Source organism: Mastacembelus armatus, chromosome 17, assembly GCF_900324485.2.
Source record: "Mastacembelus armatus chromosome 17, fMasArm1.2, whole genome shotgun sequence".
In the NCBI taxonomy this organism is placed as follows: Eukaryota; Metazoa; Chordata; class Actinopteri; order Synbranchiformes; family Mastacembelidae; genus Mastacembelus; species Mastacembelus armatus.
Window position 1 is genome coordinate 24106158 of NC_046649.1, and position 22157 is coordinate 24128314.

At 40.8% G+C, this 22157-nt stretch overlaps 1 protein-coding gene across 1 annotated transcript; it reads right to left on the bottom strand.

Annotated features, from left to right (window-relative positions):
* Positions 1-150: 150 nt before the first annotated feature.
* Positions 151-5416, bottom strand: LOC113134435 (immunoglobulin lambda-1 light chain-like). The gene is made up of 6 exons (XM_026313814.2): positions 5336-5416; positions 4935-5247; positions 3510-3553; positions 1197-1505; positions 989-1063; positions 151-621 (listed from the first exon to the last, which is right to left on the bottom strand). The coding sequence occupies exons 1-6, from the start codon at positions 5376-5378 to the stop codon at positions 452-454; spliced, it is 954 nt and encodes a 317-aa protein (XP_026169599.1). The 5' UTR covers positions 5379-5416; the 3' UTR covers positions 151-451.
* Positions 5417-22157: the final 16741 nt, after the last annotated feature.

The window sequence follows — 22157 nt, forward strand, 5'->3', positions numbered from 1 at the left end:
CAAAGTGAATTCACTGACACAGTTGAATCCATTTCTATTTTCTTCTTCTAAAATCAAACTTAAAGCTAAAAAACAAATATGTTTATTTAACACAGAAACTGATTTTTCAGTTTATGGAGAATGTTACACTGAAAGAGTTTGACGAACCTGCCACTCTCTGCATAATGTATGAAAAAGAAACACAATAACAGCAGAAATCATACAAACAGTAAAATATTTGCCACACACCTGATAATTAAGCTTCATTTTCAGTTCAGGTCACAATTAAAAGCAGGAAAGAAGAAAAGCTTCAAAATCATTTTTCCAATGACTGTATCAAACATGTGCATATAGAGAAACATTGTCCAAAGCAACACAACATGATATAAGTGACATTTGTGAAAAGTGCTGAAAGTGATGAATGAGATGAAGGGATGAGATGTGATGGTGAGAAAAGGCGAGCAGAAAACAGTCAGTCAGCATGTGAGCAGCAGGTGGACGGTCCCTTGTTTCTGAGGCTCATCAGCAGAGAGAGTCCACAGCAGTACAGCAGACTCTTCACTATCAGCACTGTGTACAGCAGACAGAGCAGCTTCACCCTGCACTCAGACTGGACAGGATCCAGAGGATCCAGGGGAACCACTGCAACAGAAAAGGATTGAAACAGACACAGGTTATTATGAGTTTGATGCTGGACTCATACATTGTGTTTGTGCAGCCACTTGGGGGCAGAAGAACTCCACACCAAGTGAACAAACTCCTGTCTGCCCTTTGACTTCACACACAGTCATTAGATTCATTCTGAATGTAGAAAGTTGAATCAGTGGAGCTTTGAGATCTAGTCCCTAAAGTTGTTGTAGCAGCCTCAAAGGCCCAGGTTTAGTGTCGTCTATATTAGTATATGTGTCGATGCTTCAATGCTGAGCAGAAAGTCAACAGACTGATATGCAGCCCTAACTGCAGCACAACATTGGAGCTGTCCATGCAGAGAGGCAGCAGCTGCTCTTACAGTCAGCTTGCTGCACAGCTGGCAGGTCTGCTGGCTCTCTCTCTGGAGGACAGGAGGCTGCTGGAGCTGGAACCTCTGAAACAGAAAAGGAGTCAGATGTTTGGAGTTTGCAGTGACAAATGTCAGTCCTCTGCTGCTCTGCTCTGTTTGACAGCGTCTCCACATGAAGCTGAATCACTGCTGAACACAGTCACCAAGCCTTCATTACCTTGTTCTGTTTGGGCCTCCACTCTGCCCCCCTCGTGCTCCACGTAGCAGCGGTATTTATACGTGCTGTTCTCTGGCTGATGGACCAGCAGGATGGCGGCGGTGCGTCCCGGCTCCCTGAGCTCCAGCTGCTCTCTCTCATCAGAGGGCAGCTCCTCCAGCTGGCCGTTCTCCTTCTGTCTTTTCCAGGAGAACCGGACCAGAGGAGGAAACATGTCTGAGGCCAGACACAGCAGGGAGCTCTTCCCCTCCAGGTGGGCTCTGGATGCTGCTGGGTACACGCTCACCACAGGCTTCACTACCTGCTCATCTGAAGTTTGACAGCAGCAACAGCAGCAAAGACAAAGATGGCAGCAATATCTCAACTGTCCATTTCTATTTAACGTCTAAATATCAGAAGATGAGAATATATGTATCAGCACAATATAATATCAATATATCTGCAATATTTTAAATCACATATTTGACTGTTTTTAAAATCCACTGACAGTCAGAAGATTAACAGCATGAACAGATATTTCCTGATATAAATACAGTCGACCCCGTGAAGTCGCAGTTCAGAGTTCACTGTCTCCATCGTTCATGGATTTTTCCTTAGAACCTAACTAACAGTTGTTTGCAGAAACCACAAATATCCTCCAGTTTTTTATGGCTTTTTTCATAGCAATATATTATTTTTTTATGCGATTTAACGGTAAATTTTTAAACTCAATGTAATTACTAATTTCTGTCACTGAGTTATTTACTAATAATGTGTTAAGCTGAGTTTGAGTGTTTTGGGAGCATATCTGGGGACATATTTAGGGTTTTGACATTTATAGGCTTTTTTTTTTTTGACCACATCCAAAATTCACAGTTTTTCACAATTCTCAGATGCTTTAGGAATGTAACCCCTGAGAATTTCGAGGGTTTACTGTAGTATTAAAGAATTTATTCCTAACAAAAATACAAACACATTTTTCTACAATAGATTTGGTTTGACTAAACTAGTGTCAACATGTTTTTATATTTTCTTTTCTACACAGCTTTAATTTCTCTGTATAAACCTCAGTTACAAAATGTTTTATATTTACACTAAATTCCATTTTGTACTAAATATAATAAAATCTCAACTTAGTGTTTTTTACCATCATTAAAATCTGAATAAACTCTACATTATAGTAAAGTCATGGTGTAGTTCAAGAAATGTTAGAAAGTCTGTATTGTACAGTTATAACTGGAAAACATATGTAATTAAGACAATACATATATTTTGTCTGCAAGTTGTTTGGATATTGAACCTGCTGCTTTGTTCAGGCAGGTATATATATATAGTTTTTTATACTGTGATTTCCTTTGCGTTTTATTTAATTATTTATTTTTGTAGTTTTATCCTTTTTGCTTTGCACTTCAGGAAACAGTCGTTAGAGTTAAAGCTCAATACAATTAAATTTTGTCTTGATTTCAAATATTTTTCCTCATTATTAAAGTATTTTCCACATTTTCACTCTTCCATAAATTGAGGTTCATTCATCAGATATACATGATTAACGTTTTACAAACTATTTAAATTGTAAAACAATCATTATATATGAGTGTTATACTGTAGAACTAATACACAATGTATTATATACACATTACGTTTATTAATAATGTTAATTACTAAACTTTTTAATGTTCATCACACAGATATGTGTGTTATTATACACAATACTGATTTTTCCTGTAGATGATTTTTTCTTACTAAATCAATATTTACAACAATGTAAAATATTTATAATATAAAAAAATTTGTACATTTTTTAAAGATGTTAATTCCAAGACTATATTGAAGTATAATTTTCTTCATAGTAAAATAACATTTAAATACTGTAAAGACTGAGAGTGAAAGTGAAGAATCCTGCTCATCACTGATATTCACTTTGATTAATTCCAGATTTTGTTCAAAAAGTCAACTGTGCAGGAAAATCCTCCACAATCATTCATGTGGAATTTCATTTCTTTCAGGAGAGAGAAGAGAGAAAAGAAAAACAGTGTGAGCCTTCATTAAACAGCAGCTGATGAGAATCCACAGCCCAGTTCCAATAGAAAACTTTCTGGACTCTTAAAACTCTTTGAGCTCCTGCAGAAATCAAGAATTCCTTCTGGTGTGCACTGACATTTAAACATCTGTTCACATGTTGTTGAACTTTTTCATTTAAGAACGGCCGCAGAAGGAACTCTGGACTAATGATGGAAAACTAACATGGAAAGTCTGAAGCAGCAGAAACTGACTTTAAACACATTTTACACTTCACAATAAAACAACTGAAGGGAAAGAAAAGTTTGTTCTTACCTGTTACAACCAGTTTAGTTCCAGAGCCAAAGATGAGGTACCCATATCCCCCCACAGTGAGAGAGAGTGCAACAAAAACCTGGTGCAGCTGAATGTGTCAGCTGAGGTGAACCAGTCCAGATTATGAACCAGTTTCATGTTTCAGCTCCATCATGTGTTTCTCTAATGTTCAGATCAACACGACTGTCTCTGCTTTTCTTCTCTTTATTGTCCAGACTGAAACATCTCAACAACTATTTCAGCTGCTTCACACGTTCATGTTCCCTTCAGGATGAACCGTAATAACTTTGCTGACCCTCGGACTTTTCATTCAGCGCCACCATCAGGTCGACATTTGAATGTGTCCAACACTTTGGTTTATCAACAAATACCTGCAGCACCAATGACATTCACATCACCTTTTGTTGTTACTTGTTTTTAGGAGAAATGTGCATGTTAGCAAGTGTTAGCATGCTAACACGCTAAACTAAGAACTCATTGAAAACGACACTGACATTTGTATTGATGCTAATTATTGAAAATCCAGCTCCACATAAACCTCATCAACAGAAACATGAAATAAATGTGTCGTGTTGTTGATGGTGAATATTACAGATTTGATCCTTTGGTGAATCTCACTGTCATTGACTTCAGGTCAAACAAGGACTGAGCAGCAATAAAATAAGGGAACTGAGGGAACTAGCCAAGTTGTTTCTGTGACCAAACCAAACTTTGCCATAGGACTGTAAAATGATAAAACACTAATTTAATATGATTGACTAATATGACACTGCAAAACAAAGATGGCCGCCCTGACCGCTCCCAGAGGTGAAGTCGTAAGTTGATGGCCCCCTGGTGGCTGGTTGCAGTCACTGTCTGATCAGGATTTTTATCAGCTTCTCCCAACACACAAACCAGAGAGCAGGTTAGTTTCCCAGAGTCACTTACTGGGACTTTCAGTGATCTCTTTTTCTGGACCAGAAAAGTTTCCCTCAGCTCAGGGTTAAACTCTGGTCTAAGTTTTCACTAAACCTGCTTTCTGGAAGACCCCAACACATTGTTGTGTTCATGACAATGACTTGTTAACATTTTATTAAAATCTGCTAAATGATTCAAACCAGGTGCTGCAGTGTTTTCAGTTGGTCTTGGAATATGGACAATAAACCTCAGACATTGTCCTGAAGTTCAGACACTCATGAAACATCAGTTTCTTCATATTGGATCAGTTGTAGTTCTGCATGTTGTTTATTTTAATTGTATTAAGTAAAGATGAGTTTAAAAGGAAGATGATATTTTGTCATCAGAATCATTATGACTGTGGCTGAGATGGAGGTGAAACATGTGACCCTGGGCTGTGGTTTACTGCTCTCTTCCTGTCACAAACACTGTTTGGCATCTGTTGGTTTTTGCTCAGGCTGCAGGGATCATTTCTCACTGTGGGAGCCAGACTTCAAACAGGAGCAGTAGTAGGTGGCTGCATGAGAGGGTTTAACTTTCTGAATCTGCAGCTCACAGCCGTTCTGTTTCTTCACAGCTGAGAAATCATCTTTCTGAGGATGGTTGTAGCCTTTATCTATGTCACCATTATTTCTTTGAAAACGTAGAATCACTGTGAATGTTTCTGTCTCTTTCTTCTGGTACCAGTAAACATAAGTATCACACTGGTCAGTTCCTGCACAGCTGAATGAGACAGTTTGACCAGCTCTCCTGGTCAGAGATAACTGGTCCTGGATCAGCTCTGCTGCCATGACAACCAGTGCTGTAGAGAAACAGACAGATGAAGGTCAGTGTGACAGTGTTTGTTACAGGTGGAGTTTGTTGGCTCCTGATTGGCTGGAAACACTCACCTGAACACAGACAGCACAGAGCAGCAGCTGGGAGGAAAAGCATTTTGTGCAGTGGTGTTTCCTCTGGTGAACCTGGGGAGAAGTGGCGCTCTGATGCAGCTGAGGCCAAACAAGGACGAGCTGTGAGATCAGACGAGGACCACGTGGTTTCTAACGGGTCCTCAGACCTCCCATCAGCCCCTGGGGCCCACAGATGAGGCTGCAGCTGCTGATTGACAGCTCAGCTCTCAGTGGTGCAGTGATCGAGAGATATAAAAATGTTTCCACAAACACACTGAGGTTGGTGGTTTATAAAAAAAGTTTATATGTTGGAGTTAGTTTTTCTTTGTCTCAAGGTGTTTTTAAATAAAATATTCTAATATTAACTTAAAAATAATTATAATTCTCACAAAAGCTTATTTCTAAATAATTACTATTTCATCATCAATTTTAATGTTTAATATTACGTCATAAAAAGTCACAATAAACTAAAACATCTTAGTATCTAAAGTTTTATATTAGAAATAATCTGTTTTCTTTGACTGAGGAAAGCAAATTTATCTCCTTCCTGTTTTGTAGAAAATATTTAATAGTATTATTGAAGAGGGTATAATATTGTATAATATATATAGTATGTCGTGTTATACATATGAATTTATTGAAGATTATTTAATAAATTTTTTAATATAGTTTCATTTGAACTTTGAACTTATAAATATCACAAAATACAAACTGTTCCCAGTGAGCTGCTGTCAGGAGGAAAACCTTCACACTGCTGCCCTCTACTGCCAAGACCATGTACTACTACTGCTACTGCTGACACTACTGCTAGTATTACCATGTACTACTACTACTACTGTTACTGCTGACACTACTGCTAGTATTACCATGTACTACTACTACTACTGTTCCTGCTGACACTACTGCTAGTATTAGCATATACTACTACTACTGTTGCTGCTGACACTACTGCTAGTATTACCATGTACTACTGTTACGCCCCAGCCTAGGGGTTGCCGGAGCGTAACACGATTGTGGAGTTTTCCTCCAAACCTCTTCCACTCTCAACAAACACGAAATAGACGAACTACAATTAACGAGAATATTTATTCTGTCAAAATACAGAATACAATACAGAATGTACAACACAAACAAAACGCTAATTTAGCCCTACTCAAACAAAAACGCTCCGTGAGCCCTACGATATCAAACAAACAAAAGATCAAATAACAAAAACGCTAAACAGCCCTATAATAGCTAATCAAAAGAAATAACACAAAATCACAGGTCGCTAGCCTGGAAACTCCTAAAACAAACAGGAGAAAACAAAACACAAACGTAGCCTAAATATCTAAGTATTTCTAATCTAACTAATGAAAATCCTAGCAATACTAAACTTACAAAATCGAAACAAAAATCTAATCACTAACTAATTCACTCGAAATCGAAATCTTTAACAAATAGCTGGGAATGGCAAAGGTGGGAGAATAGCTCTCTCGAACAGCAGTCCGTGGGCTTCTTATAGTCCTTCCGGGAAGTGTTGGACCAATCCCGGAAGTCCAATCCACGGTCCTCGAGTCCACGCCCACTCCAGCATCCGACACACACACGAAATAGGGAGGGCCAATAATACACAACCACATAATGACCCCTAGGGTCATAACACCTCCCCCCCAAAGTCAAACATTTTCACAAGAAAATGTTTGTCTCTTTTTTTTTTTTTTTTCTATTTTTAACATCGGGATAGTGCATCAGCCATCACATTTTCTAATCCTTTTTTATAGTGGATCTCCATATTGTAGTCCTGAAACAATAAGGACCAGCGCATAAGACGATGATTGTTGTTTTGCATTCGAGTCAAAAAGATGAGAGGGTTGTGGTCAGAGAAGACGAGGGTCTGCTGTGAATTTGAACCAACATACACCTCAAAGTGTTGTAATGCTAACAATAAGGCTAATGCCTCCTTCTCAATGGTGCTGTAATGTAGCTGGTGTTTTTTTAATTTCTTTGAGAAATAACTGATTGGATGGTCTATGCCCACATCATCCTCCTGTAGGAGTACAGCACCTGCTCCGAGAGCACTAGCGTCCACCTCCAACTTAAATGGACGGGCGAAGTTTGGGGCAGCAAGAACAGGAGCACTACAGAGGAGAGCCTTGGCGGCCTCAAAAGCAGACTGACATTTCTCTGACCACTGGAACGGAGTTTTCGGACTTACTAAGCTCGTGAGAGGAGCTACTACTTCAGAAAAGTTTTTGCAACATGCACGATAATATCCAGCCATTCCTAAAAAACGGCGGAGCTCACGGCGTGTCAGAGTGGCTGGGAAATCAAGGATTGCTTGCACTTTGGTAGCAATGGGAGAAACATGGCCTTGGCCAACCTGTTTTCCAAGGTAGGAAACTGTTGCTTTGCCGAATTCACATGTAGCTAAGTTGAGTATAAGTGATGCCTGTTTTAACCTGTCAAAAATTTTTGTTAGCGTTTCTAAATGTGCGGACCAGGTGTCAGAATATGCTACAATGTCGTCTAAGTACACTTCACAATTGTCCACACCTGACAGTACTATATTCATTAGCCGCTGAAAAGTGGCTGGTGCATTTCTTAATCCAAATGGCATGACTGTGTATTGCAAAAAGTGGTCCGGAGTCACAAATGCCGAAATTTCTGAAGCACGAGGTGTCAAAGGAACTTGCCAGTAACCTTTTAGCAGGTCCAACTTTGTGACAAATTTCGCGGCACCCACACGATCGATACAGTCATCCATACGTGGCAACGGGAACGAGTCTGGTTTTGTAACGGCGTTTACCTTTCGGTAGTCATTACAAAACCGGAAAGTTTGATCAGGCTTTGGAACTAACAGAGATGGCGAACTCCAAGAACTAGTGCTTGGAATAGCGAAACCATGGTCTAGAAGATAGTTTACCTCCTGACGCATTATTGCACGTTTTTCTGGGTGAGTACGGTAAGCATGTTGCTTAATGGGCTTATGAGTTTCAACATCAATATCGTGACTTAACACATTAGTTTGGGTGGGAATGTCATTGAAAAGTGCTAGGTTATTGTTAATGAGCTTACGAATGTCAGCTCGGGCGGGTTCTGGCAAATACGCTAAGTGACTGTCTAACTGGTTCAAAATTTCCGAGTTCTGAAAACGAACACAGGGGACAGAATCATGTTTGTCGCTTAACCCGTCATCACTGGGTTTGTATGATGGGCGAGTGACAGACACGGGGGTAACAGGAACTGGTTTAGGAGACGAAAGTTCTTCCTTTCGACCAACATACTGTTTCAGCATGTTGACGTGACAGACATGAGTGGTTTTCTTTCGGTCTGGAGTCTGAATTACGTAGTCAGTCTCGCTAAGCTTTCGGTCAATTACGTAAGGGCCAGAAAATTTGGTTTGTAAACCGGAACCAACAACGGGCAACAGAACCAACACGCGGTCACCTGGCTGAAAAGTCCGTGTAACCGACTTTTTGTCATAATGGTCCTTCATTTTGGACTGTGCCTTTGACAAGGACTCACGAGCTACATCACAAGCATGATGTAGTCTTTCTCTGAATGAACTAACATAGTCCAAAATATTATTTTCAGGGCTTGGCTTCTCTGAAAGCCATGTTTCACGGAGCAAACGTAACGGTCCACGCACAGTGTGACCAAAAACTAAGTCAGCTGGACTAAATCCTAGCTACTCTTGGCAAGTTTCTCTCACAGCGAACAACAATAATGGTAAGCCTTCGTCCCACTCTCGACTTGACTCGGAGCAAAACTTTCGTAACATACTTTTCAATGTTTGATGAAACCTTTCCAGTGCACCCTGACTCTCGGGGTGATATGCACTAGACGTGCGGTGTGTGACTTTGAGCTCTGCCATGACCTGAGCGAAAACTTTCGACATGAAATTTGATCCTTGATCACTCTGAATATACTTGGGCAAGCCAAATGTGGAGAAAAATTTTACAAGTGCCTTGACTATGGCACGAGCTTTTAATGTTCGGAGTGGCACTGCCTCGGGGTATCGAGTGGCAGCACACATTATCGTAAGGATGTATTGATTTCCGGATTTGGTGTTTGGCAACGGACCAACACAGTCAATAATGACGTGTTCAAATGGTTCCCCAATTACAGGAATTGGTTTCAATGGGGCAACAGGAATTACCTGGTTGGGCTTACCTGACACTTGACAAGTATGGCACGAACGACAGAATTTTACCACATCGGACTTGAGTCCGGGCCAGAAGAAGTAACGAAGAATACGATCATATGTTTTTCGTATTCCCAAATGTCCTGCCATACTGTGATCATGTGCTAATGTCAAAATTTGGAAACGAAAGGGTTGGGGTATTACTACCTGACAAACAGAGTCATGCACATCACCAGAGCTCAGAGTCCAACGTCGCATCAACACACCATCATTCATAAGGTACGACACACCTCGATTACATTGTTGACTTTTTAACAATGACATACAGGAAGACAACGTAACATCAGCTTGTTGTGCCTTAATTAGCTGGTCTCTGTCCACCGACAGAGACAGTGTTTTGTCATCAGGTTGTAGTTCAACGCACACAGATTCTTCTTTTTCACATTTTGTAGGTAGACTTGGCGGATCAGAAGTGCTCACGAAAGTATCACTGAGATCCACCAAGTTTCCAAACTTTCGTGCTTGAGCACGGGTTACAGCACACATGGGAAATACTACAGGTGAGTTTAACACAGAGTCATCTGAAACACATGCGGAAGCGATCGGACTTTCGGACTTTTGCCCGACATAAATCGGGATGACAGTTGAACAAAGTGTAATGGGGCACGTACCACATTCATTTCAACTCCCCACATTAAGATGTCGGACCCGCAGTAAGACTGGGCCGAGAAATGTAGTACGTCATTACGTAACAAAGACTGCTTTGCACCAGTATCTCTCAGGATAGTAATTGGTACTTGAGTTGACTCATTTTTTAAGGAAACAAACCCTTTTGTAACAAATGGCTTAAATGCATTGTCCACTTTGTTATTTCCATCCATGCCCACAGGTGGCAGGGTAGGTGGCGGGGTTTGTATAAGAGCCACTGGAGATGATGACTTAGCAGATTTGAAAGTTTTATTCTGCTCTTTTTTTTTCAGTATGGGACACACAGCAATGAGGTGACCCTGCTCATGGCAGTAGAAACACTGGCGTTTTTCAGCGGTGACTGGGAAGTTATGGCGGAAACTTTTTGGAGAGGGATTTTTCCTTTCAACGAAACTCAAGTCATGCCTGACGGGTGGAACGAAGACGGTTTTATGCATTACGGCAAACTAGTCAGCCATAACAGCAGCATTATCCAGAGATGTAACTTTCTGTTCGTTTAAATAAAGTACTATTTTCTCTGGCAACCGATTTTTGAATTCTTCCAATAACATTAGCTCACGCAAATTTTCTAATGTTGTAACTTTACTAGCCTGACACCACTTGTCAAAGAGAACGCCCTTCTCTCGTGCAAACTCTACATATGTCTGTGTAGCAGTTTTTTCACAGTTTCTAAATTTTTGTCTATAAGCCTCTGGCACTAGTTCATAAGCACGGAGGACTGTGGTTTTAACTGTATCATAATCTAAACTATCGTCTATAGATAGCGATGCACATACCTCTTGGGCTTTCCCAACAAATTTGCATTGAAGCAATAGAGACCATACATTCCGTGGCCAATTTAAGGTGGCAGCTATACGTTCGAATGCGCTGAAATAAGAGTCCACTTCAGACTCTCTAAATGGTGGTACCAAAGCAATGTGCCTACTAACATCAAAGCCTTCGTGGGGTCGTGAAATAGGTGACTGAAAGGAGGGACTGGCAGCGATAGCAGCTCCCTGCTCCAACTCCAGAACCCTTACCTTTAGGTGCATGGCTTCCACCTCCAACCTTTTGTTCTGCAGTTCCACCTCCCGAATTCGCAGAGTGAGTTCTAGCTCCTCTGTTGTTCGTTCAGTTTGGACTGGGAGGTCCTTAGGTGGGGTAGGAATACCAGCCAGATCACCCGGCCCGACTCCATTTGTAGGAGTTGGCCCACCAACTGACCCTCTTTCCGTCAGCTTTGATATGAGGAGTTGTTTAATCTCCTCCTTCTTTGCATTTAATGGCACATGCACGTCAAAAAAATTAGCGATCAACACCAAATCGGCCTTGCGGCACCTATCCAACTTATGTAAAGTTGGATCCATAGTAAAGTCCTCCAATTTAAATTCCTTACTCATGCTGCCACCACCACAAAAAGAAAAAACTGCGAAACAGACAGAAGAGTTAACACTCACGTATCTCGTTGACGAATCCGGCAAAGGACGGACGACGAACACGAGAAAAAAAAAAACGGACAAGCCCCCAAATCTATGATTTGGGGATGGCACGGAAAACGCGACGGACGAGCCCCCAAATCTATGTTACGCCCCAGCCTAGGGGTTGCCGGAGTGTAACACGATTGTGGAGTTTTCCTCCAAACCTCTTCCACTCTCAACAAACACTAGATGAACTACAATTAACAAGAATATTTATTCTGTCAAAATACAGAATACAATACAGAATGTACAACACAAGCAAAACGCTAATTTAGCCCTACTCAAACAAAAACGCTCCGTGAGCCCTACGATATCAATCAAACAAAAGATCAAATAACAAAAACGCTAAACAGCCCTATATATATATATAATATATACTACTACTACTGTTGCTGCTGACACTACTGCTAGTATTACCATGTACTACTACTTCTGTTACTGCTGACACTACTGCTAGTATTACCATGTACTACTACTACTGTTACTGCTGACACTACTGCTAGTATTAGCATGTACTACTACTACTGTTGCTGCTGACACTACTGCTAGTATTACCATGTACTACTACTACTACTGTTACTGCTGACACTACTGCTAGTATTAGCATGTACTACTCCTACTACTGTTACTGCTGACACTACTGCTAGTATTAGCATATACTACTACTACTGTTGCTGCTGACACTACTGCTAGTATTACCATGTACTACTACTTCTGTTACTGCTGACACTACTGCTAGTATTACCATGTACTACTACTACTGTTACTGCTGACATTACTGCTAGTATTAGCATGTACTACTACTACTGTTGCTGCTGACACTACTGCTAGTATTACCATGTGCTACTACTGTTGCTGCTGTCACTACTGCTAGTATTACCATGTACTACAACTACTGTTGCTGCTGACACTACTGCTAGTATTACCATGTACTACTACGATTGTTAATGCTGACACTACTGCTAGTATTACCATGTACTACTACGATTGTTAATGCTGACACTACTGCTAGTATTACCATGTACTACTACTACTGTTACTGCTGACACTACTGCTAGTATTACCATGTACTACTACTACTGTTACTGCTGACACTACTGCTAGTATTAGCATGTACTACTACTACTGTTGCTTACCTTTCATACACTATGCAATTCAAACTGCTTTACAAGGCATATACTTACATTAAAAGCATTGAAAAGAGCTTTAAAAATAAAGACATTTAACATAAAATAAATTTAAATCAAGTAACGTAAATTAAAATAAAACATAAAAGCACATTAAGAAAACAAGGATGAACAGTTATTTGAAGGCAGCAGGAAACAACAGGGTTTTCAGTCCTGATTTGAATGAGCTGACAGTTTGAGCAGACCTCAGGTGTTCAGGAAGTTTGTTCCACAAGTGAGGAGCATAGTGACTGAATGCTGCTTCACTTTGTTTGGTTCTGGTTCTGGGAACACACAGTAGACCTGTCCCAGATGACCTGAGGGGTCTGGAAACCTCCTAGGGAACCAATATATCTTAGATATATTTTGGTCCACAACCATTTAGTGCTTTATAAACTAGCAATAAGATTTTAAAATCTATCCTTTGACTAATGGGAAGCCAGTGTAGTGATCTAAGAACTGGTGTGATATGGTCCAGTTTCTTGGTGTTTGTAAGGACTCTGGCAGCAGCATTCTGGATTAACTGCAGCTGCCTGATTGACTTTTTGCTAAGACCTGTGAACAAGCCATTACAATAATCTAAACTACTGAAGATAAATGCATGATCAAGTTTTTCTGCATCTTTTTTAGACAGAAAACCTTTTATTCTAGCAATGTTTTTCAGGTGGTAATAGGAAGATTTAGTGATGGATTTTATGTGGTTGTTAAAATTCAGGTCTGAGTCAATGATTACACCAAGGTTTCTGGCTTGATTTGTAGCTTTCAATGACATGGAGTCAAGGTGAGCAATGACCTTTGACCTTTCATTTTTGGGGCCAAAAACAATCACTTCTGTCTTGTCTGTATTGAGCTGGAGAAAATTCTGGCACATCCATTCTTTGACTTGATTAATACACTCACATAATGAAATTAGACGACTATAATCATGAGATGATACTGATATATAAAGTTGGGTGTCATCTGCATAGGTATGGTAGTCAATGTTGTGGTATTCCATAATCTGAGCAAGGGGCAGCATGTAGATATTGAATAAGAGAGGACCAAGAATAGACCCCTGAGGAACCCCACATTTCATTTTTGTTAGCTCAGACTCATAGTTACCAAGTGAGTAATTTTAGCCAATTTAACACTGAGCCAGTAACTCCCAGCCACGCTTCTAGTCTATCAAGCAGCACATCATGATCAACTGTGTCAAATGCAGCACTGAGATCCAGTAGTACTAAAACAGAGGTTTTGGATTCATCATTATTTAAATGTAAATTATTTAAAATTTTAATAAGTACAGTCTCAGTGTTGTGGTGTGCGCGAAATCCAGACTGAAGTGCATTAAAAAGATTGTTTTGCACCATAAATCTGTGAATTTGTTGAGAAACTACTTTTTCAATTATTTTTACCAGAAATGGAAGATTTGATATTGGCCTGTAGTTACTTACTGCTGAAGCATCTAGATTAGGCTTTTTAAGAAGAGGTTTTATAACAGCAGTTTTTAAGGCCTGGGGAAACTGCCCTGACTGAAGAGAACTATTGACAATCTGCAATACATCTGGAGCTAAGCTGTTAAAAACATTTAAAAAAAAATTTGTTGGTAAAATATCAAGGCAGCATGATGTAGATTTTAATTGTAGAAGCGTTTCTGCCAGAGCTCTGTGATCAAGGAGATCAAAATGTTCTAGATTCACTGGAGAACAAGGAGGCACAGGTGATATTGTCGTGTTCCTAGGACTGCAGCTAGATATAGTTTATCTTATCTTTGATATTTTGTCTGTGAAAAAGGCTGCAAAATCATTGCATGACTTTTTGGACAGCAGTTCAGAAGGAAGAGAGGGTGCTGGGTTTGTGAGTCTGTCTACAACAGAAAACAATGTGCGGGCATTATTGCTGTTTCTATTGATAACCTCTGAGAAAAATGATTGCCTTGCATTTTTTAGTTTTTGGTTATAGTTGTGAAGACTCTCTTTGTACAAGTCGAAATGTACCTGGAGTTTGGTTTTTTGCCACTTGCGTTCTGCTTGTCTGCATATTCTTTTCTGAATTTTAACCACTGTGGCTTTTCTCCAAGGTGACTTTGACTTTTTTCTTGCTGACAATACCTTGGTCCTAATTGGGCCAATGGAATCAATAACAGTCATAACTTTGGAACTGAAACTGCTTACAAGATCATTAACAGAGGCTGATGGCATGGTTGGTGATGGTGCAAAAGCCTGAATGAATAATGCACAGCGCTTCTCATTAATATTCCGCTTTTTGACTACCTCTGTTTCACCTGTGTTCAAAACAGCAGGGGTGGTTGTTTTAAAAAAAACACAGTAATGATCAGAAAGAGCAACATTGGTCACCACCACCTCAGAAATATTAAGACCTTTAGAGATTATTAGATCCAGTGTGTGTCCCTTGATGTGTGTTGGATATGTTACATGCTGAGAAAGCCCAAAGTTGTCCAGGATGTTCAAGAGTTCATTTGCACTTGCATCATTGAGATTATCAACATGAATGTTAAAGTCACCCACTAAAACAATACAATCAAAATCAATGCATACAATAGATAGTAATTTAGCAAACTCGTCAAAAAAATGTGCATTGTACTTTGGGGGTCTATAAATAGTTACAAATATTGCTCGACAGGAGGATTTGGTATGAAGAGCAACATATTCAAAGGAGTCAAACTTTCCATATGATATGTTTTTGCATTTGAGGCTATCACTAAATAAAACAGCAACTCCACCTCCTTTCTTATGTATTCTTGTTTCACTCATGAAACTGAAATTTGGAGGGGTTGATTCAATAAGAACTGCAGCATTATTATCTTGTCCTAACCATGTTTCGGTTAAAAACATAAAATCAAGCTTGTGCTTAATAATAAAATCATTGATTAAAAATGATTTGCCTACCAAAGACCTGAAATTTAAAAGAGCTAAATTTAGTGTGTTAAAAACATTGTTTTCCCCCATATAAGGGTACATCCTTAAACAGCCAGTTCTACAGGGTCCAGATATAACCCACACGCTCATTGGTGTTCTCCTTCGGTTCAGAGAAGAGCCTGTTGCTATCATGGCTGACATCTATGCCATGTTTCATCAGGTTAGGGTCCCACGCAAGCATGTCAACTTCTTGCGCTTCCTCTGGTGGCCCAATGGAGATACTACAAAGGAGCCCAAAGAATACAGAATGTGTGTGCATCTGTTTGGAGCTGTGTCTTCTCCAAGTTGCTCTAATTATGCCCTGAGAAGAACAGCAGAGGACAATGCACTGGAGTATTCAGCGGACATCAACAGTACAGTCAACAACAATTTTTATGTAGATGACTGTCTTAAGTCTACTGCAACAGAAGAAAATGCAGTAAAGTTGATAGATGGATTGACCTGTAGAAAAGGTGGCTTTTTCCTTCAGAAGTGGGTCACAAATAGACCAAATGCGTTTGCATTGATTCCATGTAGCATCAGACCAGCTTTGGAGGACATGGATTTGGATAGAGACCAGCACATTATGGAAAGAGCGTTGGGGATGCAATGGTGTGTTCATAGAGACACTTTCAGTTTTAGAACTGCAGTACAGGAGCATCCACACATTAGGAGGGGCATTTTATCTGTGGTGAACTCTCTCTATGACCCGTTGGGTTTTTTGTCTCCTTTTATTATACCAGCCAAGTCGTTGTTACAAGAGCTCTGCAGGAGGAACCTGAAGTGGGATGAACCAGTTCCAGCTGCATGAGTGGCTGTCTGACCTCCAGCAGATGAGTGGATTTAAAGTGGAGCGATGCATTAAACCTCAGAGTTTTGGAACACCTGTGAAGGCGCAGTTGCATCATTTCTCAGATGCCAGTCAAACAGGTTATGGCACAGTTTCCTACCTGAGATTGGAGAATGTTGATAGTGTACATGTCTCGTTCACAATGGGGAAGGCTTGTGTTGCTCCGTTGAAACAAATTACCATCCCTCGCCTTGAGCTTGCTGCAGCTGCACTTGCTGTTCGAGTGGATATAATGTTGTCAAAGGAGCTACAGCTGCCATTGGAGAAGTCTGTTTTTTGGACCGATAGTACTACTGTTCTAAAGTACATTTTTAATGAAAACAAGCGCTTTCACACCTTTGTTGCCAATCGTGTCGCTGCCATAAGAAAGGCCACAGATATTGATCAATGGAGATATGTAAATACAAAGGATAATCCTGCAGATGAAGCATCTCGTGGCCTGACAATTGAAGAGTTTGTAAAGGGAAAATGGATAAAGGGACCGGATTTTTTGCATTTGCCTGAAAATGAGTGGCCAACATTTCATATAGACTCCTCTTCCACTCTTGCTGATCATCCAGAGGTGAGGAAAGAGCTACGAGTAAATATCATCAGTGTGTGTAGTGACAATTCCACCAGTCTTCTCATTCAATATTTTTCATCCTGGAGGAAACTCAGAACATCAGTGGCCTGGCTGTTGGAGTTAAAGGAGAGACTTGTGCTTTTGAGCCAAAAAAGAAATGAATTGGTGGCGAAGCAAAGTGTGAATGTGAACCTGGAGCTTCAGAGGTTAAGGTCACGCTTGGAAAATTTGGTTTGACAACAGAACGCTGTGAAGAGGCTGAAAAGGCGATAATTCAGTTTGTACAGAAACAAAGATTCAGCAGTGAAATATCATCACTAAAACAAGGCTTGAAGAATGTGTCTAAGGACAGTCCTCTGTACCGTCTGGAACCCTTTTTGGAAGACGGCATCCTTAGAGTTCGTGGTCGCCTGTCTAAATCTGCTATGCCGTTGGAGGTAAAGCATCCGATGATTCTGTCAAAGGACATGCATGTTTCTCAGTTGATATTGCGTCATATCCATCAACAACTGGGACATGCTGGACGCAATCACATGCTGCATAGATTAAGACAAAGGTATTGGATTATTAACGCCAACTCAGCAGCCAGAAAGATCATATCAGAGTGTATAGTGTGTAGAAGATACAAAGGAAAATTGGGAGAACAGAAAATATTGGGAGTGGATTATTTTGGACCATTGGATGTGAAGAGAGGAAGAACTGCCTTAAAGAGGTATGGAGTAATTTTCACCTGTTTGAGCAGTCGTGCAGTGCACCTAGAGGTGGCGCACTCACTTGACACAGACTCCTGCATCAATGCAGTGCGGAGATTTATTTGCAGAAGAGGACCCGTGGTGAGCATAAGATCAGATAATGGCACAAATTTTACTGGTGCGAAGAAAGAGCTGAGGCAGGCATTGGCAGCCTTGGATCATGTTAAGATGGAGAGAACCTTTGTCCAGGAGGGAGTGAAATGGAGCTTTAACACTCGCACCAGGGTGGAGTTTGGGAGCGCTTGATACGCTCAGTGTGAAGTATTTTTACTTCTGTTGTCGGACAGCAAGTACTGGATGATGAAGGCCTGCAGACGTTGTTTTGTGAGGTGGAGGCAATATTAAATGACAGGCCAATCACTAAGGCTTCACACGATCCCAATGATTTGGAGGCACTTACTCCAAACCATATTCTTTTGTTAAAAGGCAAACCTATTTTGCCACCAGGTTTGTTTGAACCATCTGACATGTACAGTGGGTACGAAAGTATTCAGACCCCTTTAAATTTTTCACTCTTTGTGTCATTGCAGCCATTTGCCAAAATCAAAAAAGTTCATGTTATTTCTCATTAATGTACACTCAGCACCCCATCTTGACAGAAAAAAACAGAAATGTAGAAATTTTTGCAAATTTATTAAAAAAGAAAAACTGAAATATCACATGGTCATAAGTATTCAGACCCTTTGCAGTGACACTCATATTTAACTCACATGCTGTCCATTTCTTCTGATCCTCCTTGAGATGGTTCTGCTCCTTCATTGGCGTCCAGCTGTGTTTAATTAAACTGATTGGACTTGATTAGGAAAGGCACACACCTGTCTATATAAGACCTTACAGCTCACAGTGCATGTCAGAGCAAATGAGAATCATGAGGTCGAAGGAACTGCCCAAGGAGCTCAGAGACAGAACTGTGGCAAGGCACAGATCTGGCCAAGGTTACAAAAGAATTTCTGCAGCACTCAAGGTTCCTAAGAGCACAGTGGCCTCCATAATCCTCAAATGGAAAAAGTTTGGGACGACCAGAACTCTTCCTAGACCTGGTCGTCCAGCCAAACTGAGCAATCGTGGGAGAAGAGCCTTGGTGAGAGAGATAAAGAAGAACCCAAAGATCACTGTGGCTGAGCCCCAGAGATGCAGTAGGGAGATGGGAGAAAGTTCCACAAAGTCAACTATCACTGCAGCCCTCCACCAGTCGGGGCTTTATGGCAGAGTGGCCCGACGGAAGCCTCTCCTCAGTGCAAGACACATGAAAGCCCACATAGAGTTTGCCAAAAAACACATAAAGGACTCCCAGACTATGAGAAATAAGATTCTCTGGTCTGATGAGACCAGGATTGAACTTTTTGGTGTTAATTCTAAACGGTATGTGTGGAGAAAACCAGGCACTGCTCATCACCTGCCCAATACAATCCCTACAGTGAAACATGGTGGTGGGAGCATCATGTTGTGGGGGTGTTTTTCAGCTGCAGGGACAGGACGACTGGTTGCAATTGAAGGAAAGATGAATTTGGCCAAGTACAGAGATATCCTAGAAGAAAACCTCTTCCAGAGTGCTCAGGACCTCAGACTGGGCCGAAGGTTCACCTTTCAACAGGACAATGACCCTAAGCACACAGCTAAAATAACAAAGGAGTGGCTTCGGAACAACTCTGTGACCGTTCTTGACTGGCCCAGCCAGAGCCCTGACCTAAACCCAATTGAGCATCTCTGGAGAGACCTGAAAATGGCTGTCCACCAGTGTTCACCATCCAACCTGACAGAACTGGAGAGGATCTGCAAGGAAGAATGGCAGAGGATCCCCAAATCCAGGTGTGAAAAACTTGTTGCATCATTCCCAAGAAGACTCATGGCTGTACTAGCTCAAAAGGTGCTTCTACTCAATACTGAGCACAGGGTCTGAATACTTATGACCATGTGATATTTCAGTTTTTCTTTTTTAACAAATTTGCAAAAATTTCTACATTTCTGTTTTTTTCTGTCAAGATGGGGTGCTGAGTGTACATTAATGAGAAATAAAATGAACTTTTTTGATTTTGGCAAATGGCTGCAATGACAGAAAGAGTGAAAAATTTAAAGGGGTCTGAATACTTTCCGTACCCACTGTACATCAAGAGAAGATGGAGGCAAGTGCAGTATATTGCTGAGCTGTTTTGGAAGAGGTGGACAGCTGAGTACTTACTGGTGATGCAAGAAAGACACAAGTGGGTGAGGCCAAAGAGGAGCTTCTCTGTAGGAGACATTGTCATAATTGCTGATGCCACAGCTCATAGAGGTTCCTGGATGATGGGCAGAATCTTGAGTACAACAGCTGACTCTAGAGGGTTGGTTCGTTCTGAGAGGGTTCGGACAAAGACCAGCATTTTGGAGAGACCTGTTACTAAGCTCTGTCTCCTGCTGGAGGCCATCACTTGATAGTGTAACTCACTCTATCTTTGTTGTCCATCCAGCTATTTTCTTTCAGGAAGTCGAGAAGAAAAGGAGGTCATGAAGATTTGTAGTGTATATGGGATAGGTTTGGAAATAGCTCCATATGCATATGCTAATGTTAGTAATTGAGATTTATATTTGCACAATTAGGGGCTGGGTTGTTGGAGCTATTTGTGTTTATTGTTTAGTTTAGTTCATTTGGTACAGGTGTGCCGGTGAATTGATAAGTAGGTCAAAGTGGGAGGGTCTGGAGGGACCGAGGGCACATGGTTTTTTACCAGGAACAGAGAGGATGCATGCACGTTTGTCATCTGTAAGCTTGCTGATCGATGTGTAAATAAATCATCACGAAATTGTATCTCTCGGTATGAACATTCATTCATTTTTTTTGACCTGCGTAAAGTTTGACGGTCCTCAGTGGCCATTTGAACAAGCTATATGTGGACAACTTGGTGAATGATAAATGGCCACAACATCCATGTTAGCAAGTGTTAGCATGCTAACACGCTAAACTAAGAACTCATTGAAAATGACACTGACATTTGTATTGATGCTAATTATTTAAAATCCAGCTCCACATAAACCTCATCAACAGAAACATGAAATAAATGTGTCGTGTTGTTGATGGTGAATATTACAGATTTGATCCTTTGGTGAATCTCACTGTCATTGACTTCAGGTCAAACAAAGACTGAGCAGCAATAAAATGAGGGAACTGAGGGAATTAGCCAAGTTGTTTCTGTGACCAAACCAAACTTTGCCATAGGGCTGTAAAATCATAAAACACTAATTTAATATGATTGACTAATATGACACTGCAAAACAAAGATGGCCGCCCTGACAGCTCCCAGAGGTGAAGTCGTAAGTCGATGGCCCCCTGGTGGCTGGTTGCAGTCACTGTCTGTCCTGACCGCTGTCTGTTTTACCTTTGTCATTAGTGTATTGATTAGGTTCAGCTGTGTCTTGTTATTGTGTCTTGTATAGTATTTCAGTCTCAGTCATTCTGCCTTTAGTTGTTGGTTCAGTGTGTTGTCTGTTGTTGTCCGATCAGAGCGTCGTCCATATGAACCGTATGAACGAGGACATGAAGTGGCCTGACAGTTTCTGCAGACTGACAGGAGGAGACACAGAAACTCAGAGTTTCTTGGAGAAAAGCTGCCAGAGACCAGGTTAGTTTCCCAGAGTCACTTACTGGGACTTTCAGTGATCTCTGTTCCTGGACCAGAAAAGTTTCCCTCAGCTCAGGGTTAAACTCTGGTGTAAGTTTTCACTAAACCTGCTTTCTGGAAGACCCCAACACATTGTTGTGTTCATGACGATGACTTGTTAACATTTATTAAAATCTGCTAAATGATTCAAACCAGGTGCTGCAGTGTTTTCAGTTGGTCTTGGAATATGGACAATAAACCTCAGACATTGTCCTGAAGTTCAGACACTCATGAAACATCAGTTTCTTCATATTGGATCAGTTGTAGTTCTGCATGTTGTTTATTTTAATTGTATTAAGTAAAGATGAGTTTAAAAGGAAGATGATATTTTGTCATCAGAATCATTATGACTGTGGCTGAGATGGAGGTGAAACATGTGACCCTGGGCTGTGGTTTACTGCTCTCTTCCTGTCACAAACACTGTTTGACATCTGTTGGTTTTTGTTCAGGCTGCAGGGATCATTTCTCACTGTGGGAGCCAGACTTCTCACAGGAGCAGTAGTAGGTGGCTGCATGAGAGGGTTTAACTTTCTGAATCTGCAGCTCACAGCCGTTCTGTTTCTTCACAGCTGAGAAATCATCTTTCTGAGGATGGTTGTACCTTTTATCTATGTCACCATTACTCTTATCAATATCAAGAATCAGTGTGAATGTTTCTGTCTCTTTCTT